This window comes from Cornus florida, unplaced genomic scaffold (genome assembly GCF_030987335.1).
Source record: "Cornus florida cultivar Cherokee Brave unplaced genomic scaffold, ASM3098733v1 CherokeeBrave_3.0.0_Hap2_Chr02, whole genome shotgun sequence".
Lineage (NCBI taxonomy): Eukaryota > Viridiplantae > Streptophyta > Magnoliopsida > Cornales > Cornaceae > Cornus > Cornus florida.
Genome location: NW_026775572.1, coordinates 4,716,214 through 4,740,520, shown reverse-complemented (window position 1 = coordinate 4,740,520; position 24,307 = coordinate 4,716,214). Strand labels below are relative to the sequence as shown.

At 32.9% G+C, this 24,307-nt stretch overlaps 1 protein-coding gene across 1 annotated transcript; it reads right to left on the bottom strand.

Annotated features, from left to right (window-relative positions):
- Nucleotides 1-14,104: 14,104 nt before the first annotated feature.
- On the bottom strand, nt 14,105-18,751 carry LOC132293232 (cytokinin riboside 5'-monophosphate phosphoribohydrolase LOG7). The gene is made up of 7 exons (XM_059790610.1): nt 18,562-18,751; nt 17,449-17,546; nt 16,685-16,715; nt 16,201-16,300; nt 16,016-16,086; nt 14,633-14,776; nt 14,105-14,402 (listed from the first exon to the last, which is right to left on the bottom strand). Exons 1-7 carry the CDS (start codon nt 18,670-18,672, stop codon nt 14,292-14,294), a joined length of 666 nt encoding a protein of 221 aa, XP_059646593.1. The 5' UTR covers nt 18,673-18,751; the 3' UTR covers nt 14,105-14,291.
- Between the last annotated feature and the right edge of the window lie 5,556 nt (nt 18,752-24,307).

The following is a 24,307-nucleotide window of genomic DNA, read 5'->3' as shown; positions in this document are numbered from 1 at the left end:
ACATAAAACAAGAAAACAGCTCCTTGTTATATATTCATAAATATAAAAAATTGTTTTTCTATATTTACTTCTTTTTTAAATTTGAAATTTTTCTTTAATATAAAATAGAGTTTGCTTTATATATGTGTTTATGACATATTTAAACCAAAAAAAAAACATAAAAAAAGAACCGTGATAGACTCTCCAAATTCAGTGACAAAAAGAAAGAGATTGTGTGTCACGCCCCGCAAATTCTAACACAAGAACCATTGTCTTATACTAAAACTTGGTACGTGACTCACATCATTCATCCACCATAGTCCATGATTAAATCAATAAGAAAATATTTTTTACTCAAAAATCTAATAATCCAAATGAAATTTATTACATCTCCAACTAATTCAAAATTTCACCAACTAAGTGAATCTTATTACAAAGTATTCGCTAAGAAACAATAATAAAATCATAATGTAGAAATCCGGAAATTCCTTCTCTCACTGAGCCTCCTTTGCAAGCTAATCCATATGCACCTGAAAGTAATAAAGGGGTGAGCTCACAAGCTCAGCAAGAAATTGCTAAACACTATCATCGTTCAGTAAGCTAATCCTTACTTAAAATCCGTATATATATACATATATAAGTGACCGCGAAATATCTACTAATCATCGTCATTCTATAATATTAACTCAACTTGTGAACTTGTAACCCGTCTAGAATTTAAATTACTAAAATTCCCACTTACCTCACATGAGCCCCTGGCTCCCCTCAATCAGTTGGCGTTTTAATGCCATTACCTCACATGAGCCCCTGGCTCCACTCCGAATAAATGGTGTGCATTGCATAGTCCCTGACTACCAAATACACACATGTGGCTGGGTTGTATGTCTACTCACCCAGATGGCCCCTGACCACGTCCATATACTAAGGCACCTTTAGCCCCATGGCCATATCAAAAGAGTAATTTAACTCCTGTAGACAGTCACTGACTGCTCTCAACAAACTCATCATTGTATATGTCTCAGACTACTACTCCAACTAGCTTAATCACATCAATTAAACACTAAATATGTTTAAATAATTTCTACTCATAATATCATGAGTTTATCAACCACCTTAATTAATAATTAATTAATTAATTAGTATTAACATACCAGTTCCAACTTAATAGTCCTAATTATAAAAAATTGTAAACTTATATTCTAAATTTCAACCTCAATATCACTCCAATTGTTCTGCCATTAATTGTATATAATACTCCATAATAAACAGAACCAAATCCATGAATTCCACTCAAACATAACGACAAGTGTAACAATCTATTTCTTATTGTCGTACTACCTTACAGTTACTAATCGATTCCATTGTTTTGGATCATATTTGTATTCCCAAAGAAGTCCCTACTTCCCTTTAAGCTTCAATCTCAATCAAACTTAATATATATAGCACACGTGTATATATATAAGTGCATACCTTGGGACAATAATGCAAACCCAATAATTAACTTTAAGTGAGTGCACAACTTATCATCACTAAGTTCATTCTCTTATTATGTTATTTCCATACACAAAGGATATATTCTTACCCAGCATATCAGAACGTGAATAGTGTCAAACTCCACCAAATTTACTACATAAATAACACCCAAGTGGTGGACCCCACAAGAGCACATTTCCATTTCTTCTCCCCACCACAATTTCGGCTGCTAGCATGCATGTGCACCAATATATATATATATATATATATATATATATATATTATCAAAAACCAAATCAACCTCTTTAGACATTCATTTAAGTGGCACCCGCACAAGCCAAATTCAGTTTTCTCTTCATTCCACATTCCAGGCTTCTACGGATTCCTTGTCTTTTCTTTCATATTTCCTTTACTAAATTAGCACTAAAAAACAAAACTATCATTAACCCTAATTACTAAATTTCTTTTATAACCCAACAATCAATCAGTATAAATCTATGCTAATATGCACCTCCAAATAAACAAAAGAAATAATGAAATAGATATAATTTCTATTCAATCAATAATTCGTTGTATAATCCCCATATCACTAAAAAAATAAATATCATGAGTCCTACAATTAAATCATATCTAATAATCTAACCATTAATACATGAATAAATACAGAATTAGAAGCAGGAATTAACTTGCCTGACAATGGAATCTGCTTAAGCCTCTTCGTTACTCACAGAATAGTATTGTGCCTCTTCGTTACTCACAGAATAGTACTGCCCGTAAAAAAAATAATGTCGATACACCAAGTCTAGATATATATCTAGTAGTTGAGTTCTATATGGACTCTTAAAAAAAACAAAAAAAATCAACTAAACTGATAGCCTGATATCTCTCAAATTCCGTTATACGATAACCCTCATAATACCACATAGATATATATATTATATGGATAAACATGAATTCAAAAATTAAATATATATATATATACACACACACACCCACACAATATATATCTGGTTGTTACATTCTACCCTCCTTAATTGAAATATCGTCCTCGAAATTTACGTACCTTCATTTATGGTCCAACGACTCCGCCTTAGGATCCTCTTCAGGATCATCCTCTTCACTTTTCATTTCTTTGAGAAGAACTGGGTTTGCATTGGGTCCGTAAAATGGAGGCCAATCTCGTACACTAGATACCTTTCTCGGTTTGTACTTTGGAATAACACCTATTGGAATAGAACTTTTGATAACCATTCTTATCTTTTGAGTTCTCCCTCGCATACAAGCCGATAAATTGATCTTTTGCTCCTGTTTGTTCTCATTAATTTTCTTTCCAATCATCCTGATTCTAAAGTGCAATCAGATAAAAAAAAAAAAATAAATAAATAAATAAAAGTCCGTTTAACTTTTCCACTCCTAAAAAAAAAACCAATGGCAACCATCCAATAATAATCAATGAATTTACAAGACTTATAAATCCAAATTTTTTTCATGTCCAAATGTAAAGAACAAACCAAATGTTCAAAGATAAAAAAAAAATGCTTAGTAACCATTAATAGGTAACCACAAACCTATACTTTATTCCTATGCCAAAAGCTAAAGAGAGAAAAACAAATAATCATAATAATAAGTTCCCACTTCTTCATTCATAATCTCTTCCTCCTACTTCTGCGGCTGCGGTTCCTTTTCACCCGTCTCAGAACTCTTACATGGCTTTGGACAAAACCTTGCCATATGTCCACTCTCCAAACAATTATAACAATTTCCCCAGAATTTATATGGTTCCTGTCCCATTTTTGTTGGCCCTACTGACTTGATTTGTCCAGCACCTTCAATTCTTTGTCGTTTCCATTTCTGCTCATTTTGTTCGTCTCTTGAACCCCATTGGCCACGTTGGAACTGATCATTCTTACTTCCTTGAGCTTCTTGGAAAGTATCCTTTCCTTTTCCTTTCTTTTCTGACTGTTGCTCCTTTTTCTTTTGAAAAATATTGTTGTTATTTTCTTCAACTGCCATGGCACATTCCACAACCTTTGCATAAGTGTCACACCTATGCCCGACTACCAATCTTTTAACATGGGAGATCAAACCCCACTCAAACTTTCGAATCCTATGTTCCTCATTAGCCACTATGTGAGGAGCAAACCGAGAGAGTTCCGTGAACTTTGTCTCATAGTCACTAACCGTCATTGTGTTGCTCTATTCTAATTCCATGAATTCAATTCCATTCGTTTCTCTCACAGACCGCGGAAAATGTTTTTCATAGAACCGTGTCTTAAATTCTTCCCAAGTCATAGCGGCTATGTCCACAGTAGTCCTAGTCACGGTTTGCCACCACTGGCGCGCCTCACCCGACAAGAAAAATGCAGCTATCATCCTTTTCTGCACTTCAGTGCAGTCCATCATCTCAAAATACTTTTCCATGTCATCGATCCATTTTTCAGCATCAAGTGGATCGACAGCTCTAACGAACTCAATAGCTCCTAATTTGCGTATGTCCCTTATGTATGTGGTCATGGGAACTTGTTCCGTATTAGGATTCGGCATTTGAAGTGCCTCATCCATCTGACCCATGCCACGGCCTGCACCACCCTGATCGGCGCCTCCTTGACCTTTGCCTCTAGCAGGTCGTCCTCGGCCTCTACCAGCTCCCGACATCCTATTTAATGAAAAATGATATAATCATTAGTCTTAACGGTCAATCAAACCTAAGATGGAGCATGCTACGGAAGCAGATAATCTACGCATTTCATAACACATTTCATATCTTAAATTCCATTCTTACAACATTCCCTTCACCCTAGGATTCTTAAACCTTATGCTCTGATACCAAACTGTCACGCCCCGCAAATTCTAACACAAGAACCCTTGTCTTATACTAAAACTTGGTACGTGACTCACATCATTCATCCACCATAGTCCATGATTAAATCAATAAGAAAACATTTTTTATTAAAAAATCTAATAATCCAAATGAAATTTATTACATCCCCAACTAATTCAAAATTTCACCAACTAAGTGAATCTTATTACAAAGTGTTCACTAAGAAACAATAATAAAATCATAATGTAGAAATCCGGAAATCTCCTTCTCTCACTGAGCCTCCTTTGCAAGCTAATCCATATGCACCTGAAAGTAATAAAGGGGTGAGCTCACAAGCTCAGCAAGAAATTGCTAAACACAATCATCGTTCAGCAAGCTAATCTCTACTTAAAATCCGTATATATATACATATATAAGTGACCGCGAAATATCTACTAATCATCGTCATTCTATAATATTAACTCAACCTGTGAACTTGTAACCCGTCTAGAATTTAAATTACTAAAATTCCCACTTACCTCACATGAGCCCCTGGCTCCCCTCAATCAGTTGGTGTTTTAATGCCATTACCTCACATGAGCCCCTGACTCCACTCCGAATAAATGGTGTGCATTGCATAGTCCCAGACTACCAAATACACACATGTGGCTGGGTTGTACGTCTACTCACCCAGATGGCCCCTGACCACGTCCACATACTAAGGCACCTTTAGCCCCATGGCCATATCAAAAGAGTAATTTAACTCCTGTAGACAGTCACTGACTACGCTCAACAAACTCATCATTGTATAAGTCTCAGACTACTACTCCAACTAGCTTAATCACATCAATTAAACACTAAATATGTTTAAATAATTTCTACTCATAATATCATGAGTTTATCAACCACCTTAATTAATAATTAATTAATTAATTAGTATTAACATACCAGTACCAACTTAATAGTCCTAATTATAAAAAATTGTAAACTTATATTCTAAATTTCAACCTCAATATCACTCCAATTGTTCTGCCATTAATTGTATATAATACTCTATAATAAACAAAACCAAATCCATGAACTCCACTCAAACATAACGACAAGTGTAACAATCTATTTCTTATTGTCGTACTACCTTACAGTTACTAATCGATTCCATTGTTTTGGATCATTTTTGTATTCCCAAAGAAGTCCCTACTTCCCTTTAAGCTTCGATCTCAATCAAACTTAATATATATAGCACACGTGTATATATATAAGTGCATACCTTGGGGCAATAATGCAAACCCAATAATTAACTTTAAGTGACTGCACAACTTATCATCACTAAGTTCATTATCTTATTATGTTATTTCCACACACAAAGGATATATTCTTACCCAGCATATCAGAACGTGAATAGTGTCAAACTCCACCACATTTACTACATAAATAACACCCAAGTGGTGGACCCCACAAGAGCACATTTCCATTTCTTCTCCCCACCACAATTTCGGCTGCTAGCATGCATGTGCACCAATATATATATATATATATATATATATATATATATATATATATATATATATATATTATCAAAAACCAAATCAACCTCTTTAGACATTCATTTAAGTGGCACCCGCACAAGCCAAATTCAGTTTTCTCTTCATTCCACATTCCAGGCTTCTACGGATTCCTTGCCTTTTCTTTCATATTTCCTTTACTAAATTAGCACTAAAAAATAAAACTATCATTAACCCTAATTACTAAATTTCTTTTATAACCCAACAATCAATCAGTATAAATCTATGCTAATATGCACCTCCAAATAAACAAAAGAAATAATGAAATAGATATAATTTCTATTCAATCAATAATTCGTTGTATAATCCCCATATCACTAAAAAAATAAATATCATGAGTCCTACAATTAAATCATATCTAATAAGCTAACCATTAATACATGAATAAATACAGAATTAGAAGCAGGAATTAACTTGTCTGACAATGAAATCTGCTTAAGCCTCTTCGTTACTCACAGAATAGTATTGCGCCTCTTCGTTACTCACATAATAGTATTGCCCGTAAAAAAAATAATGTCGATACTGTTGGGATTTATATGCCCTGGCATAGCAAATTCCTATCTGGATTGTATTGACATATGTTCCTGACATATCTGAAATATTTATGATTTATATAATTGGTGAATTCAATGTATTATGTTTCGATTCACTATGAAATTGATAGTGTCCATTTAATTACAAGAAATATTTATATATATGTATGTGATGACAATCAATGCATGATATATAAATAGTAATTATAAATTACTCATAGTCGGTAATTATGGATGGACTCATAATTAATTAAGACTTGAACTGGATCCGCGTTAGGTTGAGATATATTGCGAGAGCCGTCGTATGCAATTACTCCATATCACCGTCATGGCATTTGACTCTTAAGCATGAGAAAAGTATAGACTCTTTTATTAATTAATAATTACTTTGATTTGTTCGGCGGTGTAATACCCCTACTTTAAAAAGGGATAAAATTGGAATTTAAATGTTATTTTATGTGCATTTTTATTTTATTTATTAATTTTATGAATAAATGTTTATTTGTGTGTATTAATTGATTTATTTGTTAATTATTTATTTGCGTTTATTATTTTTGTTTAATTGTCTTAGTTGAATTATTTAACATTATTTGCATTAATTGACTTAATTGGATAATTTGATTTAATTGATTTATTATTGTTTATTTTAATTAAGGGTGTAATTCTTTATTTGTTGGTTTATTTTAATTACTTGTTTTATTTATTTTATGTGTTTTAAGTGATTCGTTGCTTCCTTATTTGATTTAATTAATGGGTTTAAATTAATTATTTATTAAGTATTTAATTTTTGAACAGGGTAATTATGTAATTTCCATTAACTAGGGTTTTAGATACGTTTTAGTTAGGGTTTTTGGAGCCGTCTCATAAGCATCTGATATCTAACTAAACTCGGATTAAGTTTAGGGCTTTATCTCAATGTGACAAGGATTAGGGTTTTAGTATTTAGTTTATAAATACTCCATTATGCGTTAAGCTAGGGTTTTACGATATATCACATAGCATATACACGTAGAGGGTTCTGCAAAACACAGAGAGATACAGAGTAAGGGTTGAGATAACAAAGCAAATTGTGAGTTCTCGACTGAGGTTTCAAAGCCAAACCTAGGAGAAGGGAAACACAGAAGTAATAGGAGGCTAAGCAGTATTTACACAGAAGTAATAGGAGGCTAAGCAGTATTTCGGTGTGGCCAGAACAGAGGAAAGCAGACCAACTATTACAAAGGCAAGTTCTATCTTCCTCTTTCCCTTTGGGCCGTGTTCTGTGCACCTAGATAATCTCTAGGGTTTAATCAAGCGAAAACTGGAATTAATATGTTTATTACGTGTTATATTGTTGGTCTGTATGTATTCAATATCTGTTACAGTGTATACAAGTGGTGTTTCAGTTTTCTGTACTTTAAGCATATGGTTTCCATCGTAGCCTTAGTTTCTGTATTTGACTGCAACTCTTGTAGACACAATATAGGAACTCTACTAGGGTTATACAGAACTCATAGGGATGTTATTATTCTGTTTTAAATACGTGTGCAATCTGTTCCGTTTCTGTTTCTGCATATAGTTTCAGTTTTGATACTGGAAGCTTGGTAAGTTCAATAGCAACCTTAAGCTTTGTAATTGTTTTAAATTACTGTAATCAAAACTTGGAGATGTTAATAGAGTGATAATAAACCCTTAAGATCAGTTTAAGAAATAAACAGAAGGGTAGGGACTGACCAGAGAAGGAGCAGATTGACGGAAACGGAGCAGGGATGAACTGGAGGCTCTCAAAAGGGAGAGAGCCGGCTCTTCCATTCCAAGAGCCGGCTCCAATTTGTTTTTACGTCCAGAAAGTGGTTTTAGGGCTCTGTTTGGTGTTTTGAGCACTGTTTGGGCTTCTGAGTGATTCTAATGAACTGTAGGGACTTAACAGAGGATCTAAGTAGTTAATTTTAAGTGTTATTAAACTTAATGTTGCATGGTTTAAGTCTTTAAGACAAAGGATGAAGCAGTGTAAAAATATACCACGGTGTATGCTACTAACAGAGAAAGGAACTAAATGGCTTGATTAAATTTTAGAAATTTAATAAGACTTCACGGGGGATTAAATAGTTAATTTTTGGGTGTTATTAAGACCCTAAATTAATTTAAGGTTAATTCTAAATTAACGGATCAAACTGTATAACACTTATGTACAATTGTATACAGTTGGTGGATGAATAAAGTTTTAAATGCTTAAGCTTATTTTTAGGCATTCCAGTGGGATGTAATATATTTATTAAATGGTCTTAAATATATTATGGGGTCATTGATGTGTTAGATGTAATCTATGCAGGCTCTGGATGTTAGTTGTTGATTTATTAAATCATCCCCTGCAACTGTATGGTTAATTGTTTGGATTTAAATTGCTGAAACATTTAAAAACTTCTGTAATTAATTGGATATTGGTTTTGGATTTTAAATTGCTGTACTATCATTCGTAGTCTGTAATTTACATGGTTTTGGTTTTAAGTTGTTGAAATACTAAATACTATTCTACAACGATGTGGATGGTTGGTTTTGGACTATAAATTACATGCTTATTATTTATGCCTTGTAATTTACCTGGACTTATGTATTGGAACATAATTGCTGAATTCTTATACTTAATTCGGTCAATTATTTGGAATCATATCTTGGATTATAATTGCGGAATTCTTATATTAAATTTGACCAATTATTTGGAATTATGTATTGGATTTTAAGTGCTGAATTCTCACATTAAAATTCTGTCAATTATCTGGGTTTTGGTTTTGCCTTGTAAATTACTTGCTTATCATTTGAATGTTGTAATTTACATGGATATGGAGGATGGTATGCACCGGTATGGGACGGTGGCATACTAGGTATGGTTTAGCTCAAAATGCTAATTCCTACCTTATGGATTTTAATTGGTGAACAGTATGACTGGTTCTATCAATTATATGGACTTTGTGGATTGTATGCACCGGTATGGGACGGTGGCATACTAGGGACAGACTGATTTAAAATACTCAGTCCTACCTATTTTGGAATAAGGGAACGGGTTGTTAAATAAATCCTCCTTATATATATATAAGTCGGTACGGTTGAATACGCCGAATGACTTATTGGATTTCTTGTGAATGGTTAGGAACGGAGTTTAGATATATATGTTTATGGTACCACGAGTTGAGCTTGAGTCTCAAACTTGTTGGTTAGGGTGCGTATATGCAGTGGATGCGTAGTTGGTTATAGTAGGTTGGGTGTACCCTGTTAGGTCTAGGTACTCATGCCCACCTTTGGGTGCGTATTCGCATGTTGCCTTCTATTCAGGTTGAGATCCCTACTGTAGTTCAGTGAATGTCCCATAGTGTGGATATATATATGTATGGACTAGATAGATATTGTGAGGTATCTATGGTGTATCTGCGTATCGGGTCACTGTATGGATTGCAGTTAGATTAGAACTTGCTAGTGGGCCTGACCCACCCTTTTATTATTTTTTTTCAGGTGTTCGTCAGTTCTGGGCTGTAGAGCTTGATCGTGCTGAGCAGATACAGTTATTCACTCTACTGATGGCGTAGGATTTTATTTCATGTTAAGACTTGGGTTTTGTTCCAGTCTTTTGAGTACCATTGGTTTTTAGGGGTCCACTAGATGGATTCCCGAGTTGTATAAATTGGAGAACAATTTCCATTCTTGGTGGATCAGTTGTATCAAAATAGTTTTAATTATCAATGAAATTATTTATTCTGAGGTTTTCAATTATTGGATTATCATTCTAGGTTCTTTTCAGCAAAATTTTATTCATTCTTGTTTTCTATATTGTATTCTGTGTTCATTAAATTGCTAATTGTTTTGATATCCTCGGGTAATCGGGCGTGGGCCTGGCCAACCCGCATCCGGAAATCCGGGGGTATCACAGGCGGATTCTTCGGGATCCTTAGACCGACACTTTGGGTAGTTATGTAATTAATAGTTAGAGGGTTATATTTTCAATATTTGCATCATTGCTACTTGTATTTATTTTGTATTGATTATGGTTGATCACAAAGTAAATTCGAAGGCCTTCGTGTGTTTTTAGACAAAATGATTTATTATATATTTATTTATTTAAATTATTATTTTTGTCAAACAAATGTTTTATTGTGATCGAGCCAGAAATAATCAAAGGTACCAAAATAAATATATTAATTAAGTAGTCGGATTGATGGCTATATTTATCCGATAACTAATTATGCATAGAGGGGTCAAAGTGCAATATTGACTTAGAGGTTATTTATTATTTAATTGGAGTTCAATTAATTTCTTTTAGTGGAGTAGAAATTAATTTATGAATTAATTGAATTGGGTCCATGGACCGGGCCAATTATTAATTCATTGTAGCCAATAAAATAATAGGCCCAATGGATTCTCACTCATAGCCCAACTTGATATTGGAATCATATTAGATTTGAGACATATGAATTAGAGATGGAGAAGGATTTGTTGTTTCCTTTTCTTTATTTTTATGTTGCCTATAAATATACATGGTCTATGTATATTTTAGGGGGTAATTTTTATGAGAAGGAAAAATGGATAAATTTTCTCTCTCTAGAAAATTAGGGTTTATGGTCTCATCTAATAGAGGCTCCCACAAGCCTAGTTTTCCAAGGTAATTCATGGAGGCTTATGAGTGATTCCTAAATGCAAAATAATTACCAAGAAGATGGAGATCCAAGGAGAAGGCATCTTGCTAAGGGATCTACAATAAGTGAGAACATTCACTTTAGAGGAAAGTTTTAAAGGTTTACTCAGACCTTTGATGTAAGTATTCAATCCATTAATTGAATGATACATCATATTTTTATTTTTGCATAAAACTTGTCTCTATGTGATGAATCAAGATTTATGAATCAAAATCTCTCGAAAAGTTTTTAAAACTTGTACGTTTCCCAACAGATACACCATGTCTAGATATATATCTAGTAGTTGAGTTCTATGTGGACTCTTAAAAAAAAACAAAAAAAAATCAACTAAACTGATAGTCTGATATCTTTCAAATTTCGTTATACGATAACCACCACATAGATATATATATTATATGGATAAACATGAATTCAAAAATTAAAATATATATATATATATGGTTGTTACATTGTGGTTATTACATATTAACAATTTTTAAAGGGCAAATTACAAAAGAAAAAAAAAAAAAACAAAAATTGCTTCAATTATTTTATTTATACAAATAATCCTCGTGAATTAGTATTTGAACCAAAATAATAATAATCGTCTTTCATTTTTTCAAAAAATTTAGTAGTTGGTTTGTTTTCAATAGTCGAGAGGTTATGCAATTTGTCCAATCTTAAAATAACTAAATACAATAAGATTTTTGAAGGAATGGAGGTTTAATATATATATATTTTTTTGAAAGATAATGGAGGTTTAATATTTATGCAACAGAAGCGGACAAATCTTTTTGCTTCATTTACTCCGTAGATGAGAAGTCAAAAACAGGAATTTGTTTTTGATGGACAGTGGCCAACACATTTGTCCCACCATGTTTTACATTGTCGTCTCCCATTATATCCGTCCCTTTCCCACATCCACAAGCTGGGCCCACCATTGCATAAAATGCATGCATCCCCTTACATTTAAGTGTTTTTCTGTAAGTAAATTCTTATATTGAATGAGCCTTATATTCAACTTATTATTTAATTAATTGATTATATTCAAAAGGTCCTATTAAACAAACATGACATGATATCACTCTCTTTTTCGTTCATTTATTTTTTTCAATTTCTCCATTCAAAAAAATACGGCTCTCACCTTATTTCTTGGGAGTTTGAATTATCGGTGTTTTAAATGGTCCGATACCATCATCATTAATAGTGAGAAAAAAAAAAAAGAATTGGAGAGTTATCAATATTTATTAAATGACAAAGACATTGTTGAGAAAAAGATGACTTTTCCCTGACGAAATGAAAATTGGATTCATGTAAGAGGAGAGAGATTTCTCATTCTTAATCAAAAAGATATGTGGCCAAGAGGGATTAAGCATAACATAATTGACTGGGTGGTAAAGTCATGGAAACACTTATTTCTTTCATATTTTGGACTTTAGCTCCATGAAACTAGGGATGACAATTTGACCCATTCCCGCAGTTAGTCGCCCTGCTCCGTTTTTGGCAATTTTGGAAAGCCGTTTTGCTTATATGGGCGGGAATGGTTTCATATAATAAAAATTCGCACGGGTTTGGTGCAGAGGCGGGGGGAGATCGCCCCACCCTACCCCGCCCCGCGCCGTCCCACATCGTTTAGATAGATAAATTACTTAAATACCTTTATTTCAATAATATATACATTTACCATTATATATTAAGTACCCTATATAATAATATTAAAGTAACAAATGAATTTGATTAAAAAGAAAGTTATAATGGTGAAGAATTGAAGATGAGGGGAAAAAAAGAAGAACAAATTTATTTCAACAATAAATAAATTATGGTCTTAAACGGGGCGGGGTGGGTACCCGCAGGGTAAAAATGTTAAACGGTTACAGGGATGGGGTGAAAAGTTTTCCCCTTTTTGTAGTTTTGGGCAAGGATGAGGGCGGGGAAGGTACACCCGTCCAAACCTGTCCACGTTGCCATCCCTACATGGAATAATATGCTATTGGAACATGTGAAAATTTTAAAATTTCTTATCCATTATAACCTAGATGGCCGATTTGATGACATAGAGCTCAATGGAGCTACTAGAGCTTCTAAAAGTTATTTGTGATGCATGCTATAAATATATTTTCATAATTGAGTTTCTTTTTGCATTTTGTCTCCGTTTGTTTGGACGTAAAATGTTTTTCTTATAAAATAATTTTTAAATAAAATATTTTCATGTAAAATATTTTTTTATTTTTTATTTTCACATTTTGGCAACGATTGTAAAATATTTTCTACAACGGTTTTTGTGCACAATTTATTTATTTTCTACAATGGTTTTTGTGCACAATTTATTTATTTCTTCAATGTTCCTCAGCAACGGGAAAAAGTACCCCTTAAATCATCCCCCCTCTCCTTCTCGCTGCATTCTCTCTTCGCTCTATATATATCAAAGCATGTTCTCAACCTAAATCTGTTCCTCCACCTATCCAAATTTGTGTCCCTTTTTCTTTCTCCTTTCTTCCTCTCTCATCTCACTTTATGTATACATACATAAAGAGAAGACTAAATATTAATTTTTTAGATTGAGAGAACCGAAAAAAAAAAAAAATTAATAGAGGGACGTCAAAATTTAATAAGAATAAGAATGATTAGATGACCCAAAAAAAAAAAACTTTTTTGATAAATCACTTTCAGTCTTTTGCCGTAAAATGATTTACATAGAAAATAATTTCCTAACCTTTGAGTTTCCCACACACCTAAAAATAATTTCTGAAAAATATTTTACAATGAAGCAAATTGTCAGTAATTATGATAATGATACTCCGTACATGCTGCTAAGCCCACTTAAAACACACTTTCTTTTTCCCTTTTCTTTTGTTTAAATTGTTTCTGGATCATCATCCATTCCTTTGTTGGTATCACACACATGCTTTCATGAAGCTTAAATCCTTAATTGCCTCCGTGTGAAGACTTGAACCCTTAATTTCCTTTTGAAAAGTAAAAATCTGATACCACTAGGTCACAAGCCCGTTTGATTATCATCAACTTTTCTCTTAGTATAAGAATTAAATTGTTCCTTATTTGGATCCTCTATAAACGTAGAATATAGAGATCGATAGGCAATTGGAGAAGTTGAACAAAATAGATCCTTCACATTTCAGCGTAAACAAGGTACTAACATGTTTCTGTTCCAGACAGGTATATGAACGTTTGAGGACACAGTTCCAAAAAACAAAAAAATCTGTGCTGGAGATGTGGGGGTTAAAACCGTATATAGAACTATATATACTGTATGATAAACCCAAAAAAGACATCCATGCATAATTTATACTCCGTGGCACGAGGGAACACCCGATTCGACAACGTAGTTCAGCCTCTCCACCTCCTCTTCCCATATTAACTTGGATGTAATTTCATCACATTCCGGAACATATTCCTGTTACACCCATGAATATGAAATTAGAATCATTTCTACTTCATGAAAAACACATTAACACAAAATATGTTTAGTGTATGTACTGCAAAATACTTGATTAGTCATAAAATACAAGAAACCATTCTTCTCAGCTTTAACTGATTCAGAATTCGTACTTCAGAGATTGGTCAAAGATCTTCTATAGTTTAATTAAATTATGATATAATTATATATGGGATGAATCTATATACCTCAAGTTCTCGGACCAACTGTTTGGCAGTTGGAGCAGACACGATTATGCGACGTGCAGTGGGTGAGATAAAGCCTTCATCGACGGCCTTATCAATGAAAGACAACAAGGAATTATAGTATCCTTCTACATTCAACAGGCCCACCTGCATAGAAATATATGATTCAATTATAATATTGAAACACTATTGTGTGAATAAAACATAAAACAAATGGAGATTTCTCCAATCCAAACTCCAAATGCTAAATCTTATACTATCTTTACATGTGAAACACAAGAAGTACCACATGCATTGATTCTAGCTTAACAAGCCACTACCTTTGAATCTATCACACTCGATGTTATAGCTCAAAATCCTCGCAAATATGATTTTCGAGTAATATCAATTTCAAGACGACGACGTGTCAAGAAACATGCCAACATACCATGTCAAAACGTAAAATTGTAGACTTCATCTTATGGAATGCCATATTCGACAGTTGAATGACTAATGACAATAGTTGGGCAAATTAATAAAAAAAGAAAAGAAAAGAAAAACTAGTAGCAAGCCTCATTGTTCCAACAAAACGTGCCTTTTATTTCCAGTGGAATCATTTACTAAAAAATATGGTCAAGTATCTTTACATGTGAAACACAAGAAGTACCACATGCATTGATTCTAGCTTAACAAGCCACTACCTTTGAATCTATCACACTCGATGTTATAGCTCAAAATCCTCGCAAATATGATTTTCGAGTAATATCAATTTAAAGACGACGACGTGTCAAGAAACATGCCAACATACCATGTCAAAACGTAAAATTGTAGACTTCATTATATGGAATGCCATATTCGACAGTTGAATGACTAACGACAATAGTTGGGCAAATTAATAAAAAAAGAAAAGAAAAAAAAAACTAGTAGCAAGCCTCATTGTTCCAACAAAACGTGCCTTTTATTTCCAGTGGAATCATTTACTAAAAAATATGGTCAAGGAAAACTATTTATATATGTCTGCATGTACATTACAACTCCTAACAAGCTATGGATGCTGCAACAATTCTAATCAGAAGATCTATAATTCCAACTAGGGAAAGATCTATTGGATATAAGGAATGGAAGGAATTCCTATATGACACATTTTCCCCGAAAGGGTTCATTACCACATTAATACGAGTAATACTTTCCTTAATATCTTCATTTGCCAACTTTATATTTGATATTTTTAAAAATATTTTTGTTTGTTGATGAGAAGCACATATGACATCCTAGAGTTTTTATAATTGAAATCAAATTTGGCTCTTTATTTATTATTATTATGTTTTTATTACCATGATATTAGAGAAAATATGAGTGACAACTTTTTATAACCAAATAGAAAACTAATGCATGGTTTTTTCTTACAGGTTTTCGGTGGATTCCAAGCTGAGCCCAGGTAATGACTTCCAGCAACTCTTCAAGGGTGCCATAACCACCTGATATCATTTAGAAATTAATGTTCAAATTAGTTGCATAGAAGAATTTCGAATTTAGAAGTATAAAGGAAATTCTTTTTTACACTATATAAAAATTTGAATCCATAGAGATACCAGGTAGGGCAATGAAGGCATCGGCTTGACGGGCCATCTCAGCTTTTCTTTGGTGCATATCGGACACAGCCCTCACTTCTCCAATAGTATCACCAGTTATCTGTTGTAACACACCATGTCAATATATTATTAAGTATAAAATGTTTCAACATATATATAAACTAGAAATCATTAATGCAAATATATGGATTTTCTCAGAGAAATTGAAAGAAATGAATGATATAAACACATCCACTATCATCACTCAAAGACGAGAAATTGAATTTCCGAAAAACGAAGAAGACAGATAGTAAATGCAGATATTGAGAAGATGTCCCACCACCAAATTAAAAAAGGGAAAATTAAATAAGAAAAAAAAAAGAGAGAAAAGAACGGCCAGTAAGCTCTATTGTACTAGAGTGCATGCATTTATTACATTGTAACATTCCACACAACAATCCAAAACAAAAAAGAAAAGTATTTGATTTGGAGTTTCTGGTCCTACCTCCCTGGGCATGAGAGTCCTCGGAATTACTCTGCAAAACATCCACAAGAACATAAATTAGTTTACTACCCAATTAAAAAATAAAATAATAATAATAAAATCAACAGTCTAATAACATAATGATATTTTCAATGATCTCTAGGCAATGTCATGAATTTCCGAATGGTCTTAGCTTAAGATTCAAGGTTTAAAGATCAAAGAGGAAAAGTTGAGTGTTGAAACCCATGCACTATAATTTGGTCACCCTCAATGAAATTCCTCATTGCTCACTGTTGTGTAAAAGTGGATCAGTTTTATGAAAAATCAAGAATGACTGCATAAAAAGGTGACATACTTTTTAGGAAGCCCTTTTTGCAATTCTTTGTAACTAGAAGTTCCAGTGTGGACTGACATTTCACAGACCAAATTGGATTTTTTCTTTACTTTACTCATCATAAAAGCTGCCCAAAGCTCCATGCTTTTTGCAATTCTTCGTAACACTACCGCTAAATAAAGTAACACACTTTTAGATTTTTACTGTTTATCAGATAACATGCTTTTTACGTATTAAAACCATGTTCACCATCTCCAAAAACACTTGTGTTAGTCATAAATGAAATCCTTTTGCATGTTTAACGAACAAAAATAAATAAATAAATGCACAAATCAAAACCCTCTTAGGTTTAATGATGTTTGTTTTTTGAAGCTTCCTATCTTTTACTTGACATTTACTACTTGAGACTTAAACATAATGCGTGTGTGTGTGAGAGAGGGACATTACATACCCTAGAACATGGCGCCCACCATCATGAACTGCCTGAGAAACAAGACCCATGAGACCCACGCTGCCACCACCATAGACCAAATCAATCCTTCTCTCCACCTTCAAAACACATCGGAAATCAAACCCCATTAACACGTGTCACAAACCCATGATAGCTAAAAATTACTTTATTCAATAAACTAAACTTTATAATCATAATAATAGCAATAGGTCTCAATTGAATTTACAAATTAAAACCCCCTATGAGGCTAGTATTGAGTAATGTGATCAGTGCGTGTGTTTGTGTGTGTGTGTGTGTGTGTGTGTGTGTGTATATAATTGATACTATATAGAGAAGCCCCATAAACAAAAATGATGGATGGTTGGTGATGGAGGGTGGTGGAAGTGCCAAAGAATAGAACACGCTTAAAGGAGGAGTCATCATACCAAGGTGGCACGTTTGGTTCCTTAGAAAATTAATTAATTTATTTAAACCCCCAAAAAAAATATAAGAAAGATCATGCAAGAAGGCTGCTCAACTGACAGGCAGGTTACAGCTAGCAATCTCATACTCATGCCAAAAATAAACCCTAAACCTTCCCCCTCCTATTTCAACAAACAATCATATTCCCTCCCACGTTCAAAGCTTACAATACCCACTTGAGCAAACAAAATGCCCAACAATATCTTCTCCTCCAACTTTATTTAAATATCCATTACATACACCAAAGACATAAAAGAAAAAAGAAAAAAAGGAAATTAATAAACCAAAAAAAACAATCTTTTCATTAACTGAGGTGAATACCCACACAATGATTAACAAGGAAGAAGATGCAAAAAATGTTCATTTACCCGGGAAAATGCACCATGAAGGGAAAGTTCTATTGAAATCCAGAAGCCAAACATGGTATCTTTTATTGGGTTTGCCGGGGACAGGCTTGAATGCGTATTTGATGAATGAAAGCCCAAATGAAACATAAAACAAACGAGGGTGTGAAATATAAAATGGGTTTTGGTCACATTAGTTTATATAACAACATACAACAACTAAGTAATCCTAAATCTCCGCGTGTGTGTGAGTGTGAGAGAGAGAGAGAGAGATAGAGAGAAAGAGAGAGAGGTTCATTGTTGTTACCAGTTCTTTCCCTAACTCAACAGCGGCGTCTTGGTAACTAGCTTTCTTTCCTGGGCTACTTCCGCAGAAAACACAGATTCTATTAAACCTTGACTTCGTCTCCTCTGCCATTGTTCTCTCTCTCTTTCTTTGTGTCTGCCTGGTTGTCTTTATTTTTCTCTCTCTATAAATAAGGGTTTTCGATCTTGAGGTGAAGAATGGAAGGGAGGTTTGACAATGAAAACAAAGTGAGTAATTTGTTTAAAGGAAAATGCTATGTGGCCCCTTCTTTTGGCTGCATCCACGCCTTTCCTCCTACCCACATCACATCACCATCACATGTGGAAGCAAAGCAAGGACTCTCTACAAATAAACTCTCCCTCTCCCTCCTTTCTTTTTTAAATATAAAAACAATCCACGTTCAACGTTCAACCCTCCAATCTCACTCATGCCTTGCCTTTTTATATCTGGGATTTCAGCCATTAATGTTACAAACGTTACGTTTATTTAGGAGTTATATTATTGTATGGATTCCAAAAATACCACATAGTACCTGCACAATAAAATTGTTGCACAGTGCGCGGTGGATTAGTGTAACAAGGATTATTTGTCCCACATCAGAATCGGATGGGAAAGTGATTGGGTATAAATGGGTAGGTATGTAACACTACCTAATAGTTCGAGCTTTTGGGTAAATGGGCAGGTATGTAACACTACCTAATAGTTCGAGCTTTTGGGTAAATGGGCAAGCACCCACCCGTTATAGTTGGTATCAAATCCAGACCCAATCTTTGATCCGGTGTCACACTAAGCACCCGGCCCGGAAGGCGTCCGGGCTAGCATTCCGGGTAGGCAGAGTGGCCCGAACTGCAACGGGAGCGTTGCGAGTTTGGGTGGGGGAGAATGTAACAAGGATCATTTGTCCCACATCGGAATCGGATGAGAAAATGATTGGGTATAAATGGGTGGGTATGCAGCACTACCTAATAGTTTGAGCTTTTGGGTAAATCGGTAAGTGTCCACCCATTACAATTAGACACATCAAAATTATATGTGATGATGTGATTTTGCATTATTTATCAAACACACCAAATATATTCTCCAATAATATATTTCACAATATAATAAATTACTTTTAGGAGTATTTAAAATTCATAAGAAGAGTTACTTTAATAAGTTTTTTTCCTTTATTAATTAATCGGAGATTTGGAGTGCAAATTGAGTGGATTAATTAATCCCAATTTGATTTTAAGATAAGTTTGGACAATTTTTCTTCTTACTAAGATAAAATTTGAGTCCGGCAATGACAATCCAAATCCAAACTATATTAATATTAGAGCATCTCCATATTTTGTGTAAATATGATGTGTCATAATAGATTTAAATGAAAAATTTATACTACCTATTTTTAACTCCTACGGTCATTTTATACCTTTTGTGTAAAAAAATATCCCCAATAACAACCAAGCACGTGTCATACCCAAGGCCCTACATAATTTTTATAAACTTACTTGATTCATTTACTTTTTGGCGATTAAACCTCAAGTCCCAATAATAATTTCCCCCTATATATCATTTCCTAAATAAACAAAAAATATGTTACAACAATTGCGATTGAATCGACTAATCACCAAAAAAGAAAAAAAAATAAAATAATTTGTATAATTGTATCAAACAACAATTATATAAAATCGTGATTAATATATATATCTAATCTTTGGTTAGTACATATTTATCTCATTAGAATAGAATGTAAAAAAATATAAAAATATAAAAAAAAAACCCAGAATCTACGACGATGATTACAGAAGATAAAATGAAACGAAAGTGATAAATCAAACTATTTTTATTTAAAAAGAAAAATAAATAAAAGATGGTTGAACAGTTCTTAGTTGCCGCCAGTTGCAGATTATTCTTTATGTTGCTTTAAAAGTGAGAGACAAAGAGGGGTAAACGAATGAAAGAGAAGAAAGAGAACCGAGAGTGGGAAAGGGGGAGAAGAGAGAAAATATGCTTACGTGGTTATGTAAAAAAACTGTGTAAAATACACAACTCTTTTACACATTAGTAATGTAACAATGTATCTTAAAAGATGAGATAAAAAAAAATTATAAATTAATAAATCATATGTTGCAGTGTATATTTTACCAAAAAAAAAAAAAATTTAACAGACCGCTAAAAATATTCTTAGTAATAATAATTATCTTCTCATTCAAACATTAGGAACTCAAATCCAATTGCATGCCTAACCTGAGCAAACCAAATCAAAAAACACTTATAAGATCGCGGCTCAAATGACATGGAACTTAGTTTTATAAAAAAAAGAGCATTGATTGTTACATAGGACTTTCACAGTTGCCTATTGCAATAAATACAAATTTTTATCAAAAACATGAGATGTAATCTTGTTTTTATAAGTGTACAGTGCACCGGGGTAGTTCGATATGTAATGTTACCTTTTTTAATTTTTTCTCAAAATTAGAAGGTAAAACTATCAAGTCTTCGCATTTTTAAGCAAAAGATTGAGAATTTAAAATTTTACTCCCTTCTTCTACGAAAAAATTTCCAACAATTTTTTTTTTCTAACCATTCCAAAATAAATGTTCCAATTAAAAAGTCAAATCATATAATTTTTTTGTAGAATTACTAATTTAATTTTCATACATTGAACTTATAAAAAGTAAATAATAATAAATTTGATAATTCATTCATTATTAATATAATAAAAATTATCAAAACTTTTTTTTTTAAATTTTAAATTTTTAAAAAGAACTAATTTTTTGTGAAACAAATGGAGTATTAAATTAGTGGGTGAATGTGTTATTTGACAAATATATATATATATATATATATATTATCCATAAATCAACAAAGTAAAAAAAAAAAAAAAAAAAAATAACCATACATCAACAAAGTTAATAAAAAGAGAGTAATTCATGAGTATACACAAAAAAGAAGTTAGTCCACGTGATGGCTTTGAACACCGCAAGAAGATGGAGGAGTAGGAGTGGTTAGGGTAGACAATAACTCCTCCGACAATGAGAGTGGGCACTGGCTTTGTTATGCCTTGGAAAATGAAAATACGTTGTCAAGGGAATGATTACATGTTTTTACTGACATTGTAATTATTGCCCCTTTTGCTTGATTCATGCTTTGAGATGGATTGATTGATGTGCTAAATTTTTGAGAAACCAAACCCATCAATTTTTACTTCATCACTAATGAACTGTTACCGTCACCTACCGTCAGTTTATTATTGGAACGTCACTCCTACTAGGATCAATAGGAAAACCTCTGTTTTCTTGTTTCGCTTTCTCTTTTTTTCAATTTTTGTTTATGATTTTTTTAATGTCTTGATTCACTAAGTTGAAATTAATTATTTAATTATTTTAAACAAAAATAAAAAATTGTGATAACTTTAAGCCTTCCTTGATTTGTAATTATAAAAATAATTTTTTATTATTCAAAAATTAAAAATAAAAAATTATACAAAAATAATTATGTTTGGCTCAGTTTGTTGAGAACTGTGTTTTAAAAATTCATCTATAAAAATATCTTCTTCCATATAAACATTTTTTTATAATTATTTAAAAATAATTTTCTATTATCTAAATTCATTAAAATTCTTTTCAGAATAAGGAATCAAACAAGTATTCTCTCCGTCTCAAATGTGAGCACTATTTTATTCTAAAACAGTGATTTAAATATGTAAAACAAGCTAAATAAAATGTATTGTGAGATTGAAAAATAAAATACAAGGTAACTAATTAATTTGTTTCTTTATGTTAGTGTTTATGCAAAAATACTAATTTAATATTATTTTTTTGGCTTTTTTTACAACAAACGTGAACCGGTGAGTCCCGTGTCCACTCAGTGTTGTTATCATTGGTATGGACTAATTAAAAAAAAAAAAAAAAAAAAAAAAATGGGTGGACATTTTTATCATTTGTATATGTGTTATCCATGTGGATGGATTTTGTCTTGTATTGAATGGTCTACGTTATTCACGCGGGTAATTGTAACTGTGCAAAGCGGGGAGTCCCGTGTCCACTCAGTGTTGTTAATTAGTATATACTACTCCGTATATCAACGAGAAAAAAAAAATAATAATAAAAATAAATAAATAAAGAATATAGGGAAATTTGGAGTGGTTCAAAAAATGGGTGGACAGTTTGTTTAAAGTCATGTGCACGATTGGATTGGACAGAGTTAGACTGCGACTTGGCGTTGCCGACACTGCGTTTCTTCTCGTAGCCAGCCACCTTTCTCGGAATTGATGTGGTGGATCAATCATGTCCGTCGATATGATTTGGTGCATTTATGATAAACGGCGGAAAGTAATGTAGACATGACCGTATATGGAAAAAAGAAGATACAGTACATGATCTGAACCAGGTTGGTGGCTAAAAGTAGGAGACCAAACAGACTCATTCGGATCATATTCCCACTCTCCTCTACACTTCGTCTTAACCACAGATGTCACTATTTTGATATAACCATTTTATTTTATTTTATTTTTTTTATAAAAAAACACCACCCAATGTACCCATCGGAATTTGTCCCACAAATGGGGACTTTATTAAAGAAAAAATTCTTTTATGATCAAGAAAGTAATTTCAGATAATCATTATTTAATATGTAAAAAAATGTGTCAATTTTATTTATATTATTTACTAGTCATTTTATTTTTTAAAAAAATGACCCGCTGAAATGTAATTTTGAAGATGTTTGGCATAAAATTGGGAAAAGTGCACACAAATGGTGACATGTGGTTTGCTAGGTGCAGTGAGCTGTTGCTGTTTGTCCAAGTTGGCACTTTAATTGCGACCTTTGTTTGACGGACTTAGTGGGGTTCTGCTACAGAGCAATGGTGGATGTTGAGGATTGGATAGAACTCCCATCAAACTGGATCCCACACAATATTTGGGGAATAAAAATCTTTCTAAACTAATATATATATATATATATATATATATATATCTTGAATTATTACTAAAATTTTAATTGGATAGAGATACTCTGCACCTAAACACTGCCAAAACAATGGAATCAGTTAAGTAGACCTTAACCAAGATCATCCAATATGTATACTATTTAATCCATTTTTAGAATTTATTGAGATTGTTGGACATAGTCAAAATTTAAGCGGCTCATGGAGTTGTTATGGATGATTTCCATTCTCCACCCAGTCAATCCACTAAGGATATGCTCACCTTCCTTCATATTGTAATATATAGTGAGTAGTACCAAATCAAATCGTTTTAAATGTGAACATTATTATTATATTCATTGTTTAATTTGCTACATTTATAGAGTAATTCAACAAGTATGGCATTCAACAACACTGGGCTATGGGTTAGTTGATCAATAGAATCAACATTTTACTACTACATGTATTAGCTTTTATCTATTGATACAAAATTTGGAATTTAAGAAATCGATCCCCAAATCAATTAGATTTTCTAGTTAGGTTTTAGGTTTCATCAATAAGATTTTCTAGTTAGGTTTTAGGTTTTCAGCACATCTCACATGGATCATGCTAGCTAGCGTAAATAATTATATATATATATATATATAGATATAATGGGTTCCCAAGTGCAAAATATTATCTGTTCTCACACATGAATCTCTTCACCAATTATTTTATGTGCCTTCAATTGCTGTGGAAACATAAATAAATAAAACACAGGTTTTTAAGGCTTATCTTGTTTTACAATGAGTTGGTGCACAAAACTTGTAGTGGAAAGCAAAAAATTGTATTCACACT

Coding starts and splice junctions, on each gene's coding strand:
- LOC132293232 (XM_059790610.1), bottom strand. CDS start 18,672: ATGGCAGAGGAGACGAAGTCAAGGTTTAATAGAATCTGTGTTTTCTGC. Junction 17,547..18,561: donor TTGAGTTAGGGAAAGAACTG/GTAACAACAATG, acceptor TGTGTTTTGAAG/GTGGAGAGAAGGATTGATTT. Junction 14,403..14,632: donor AGTTGGTCCGAGAACTTGAG/GTATATAGATTC, acceptor TGGGTGTAACAG/GAATATGTTCCGGAATGTGA.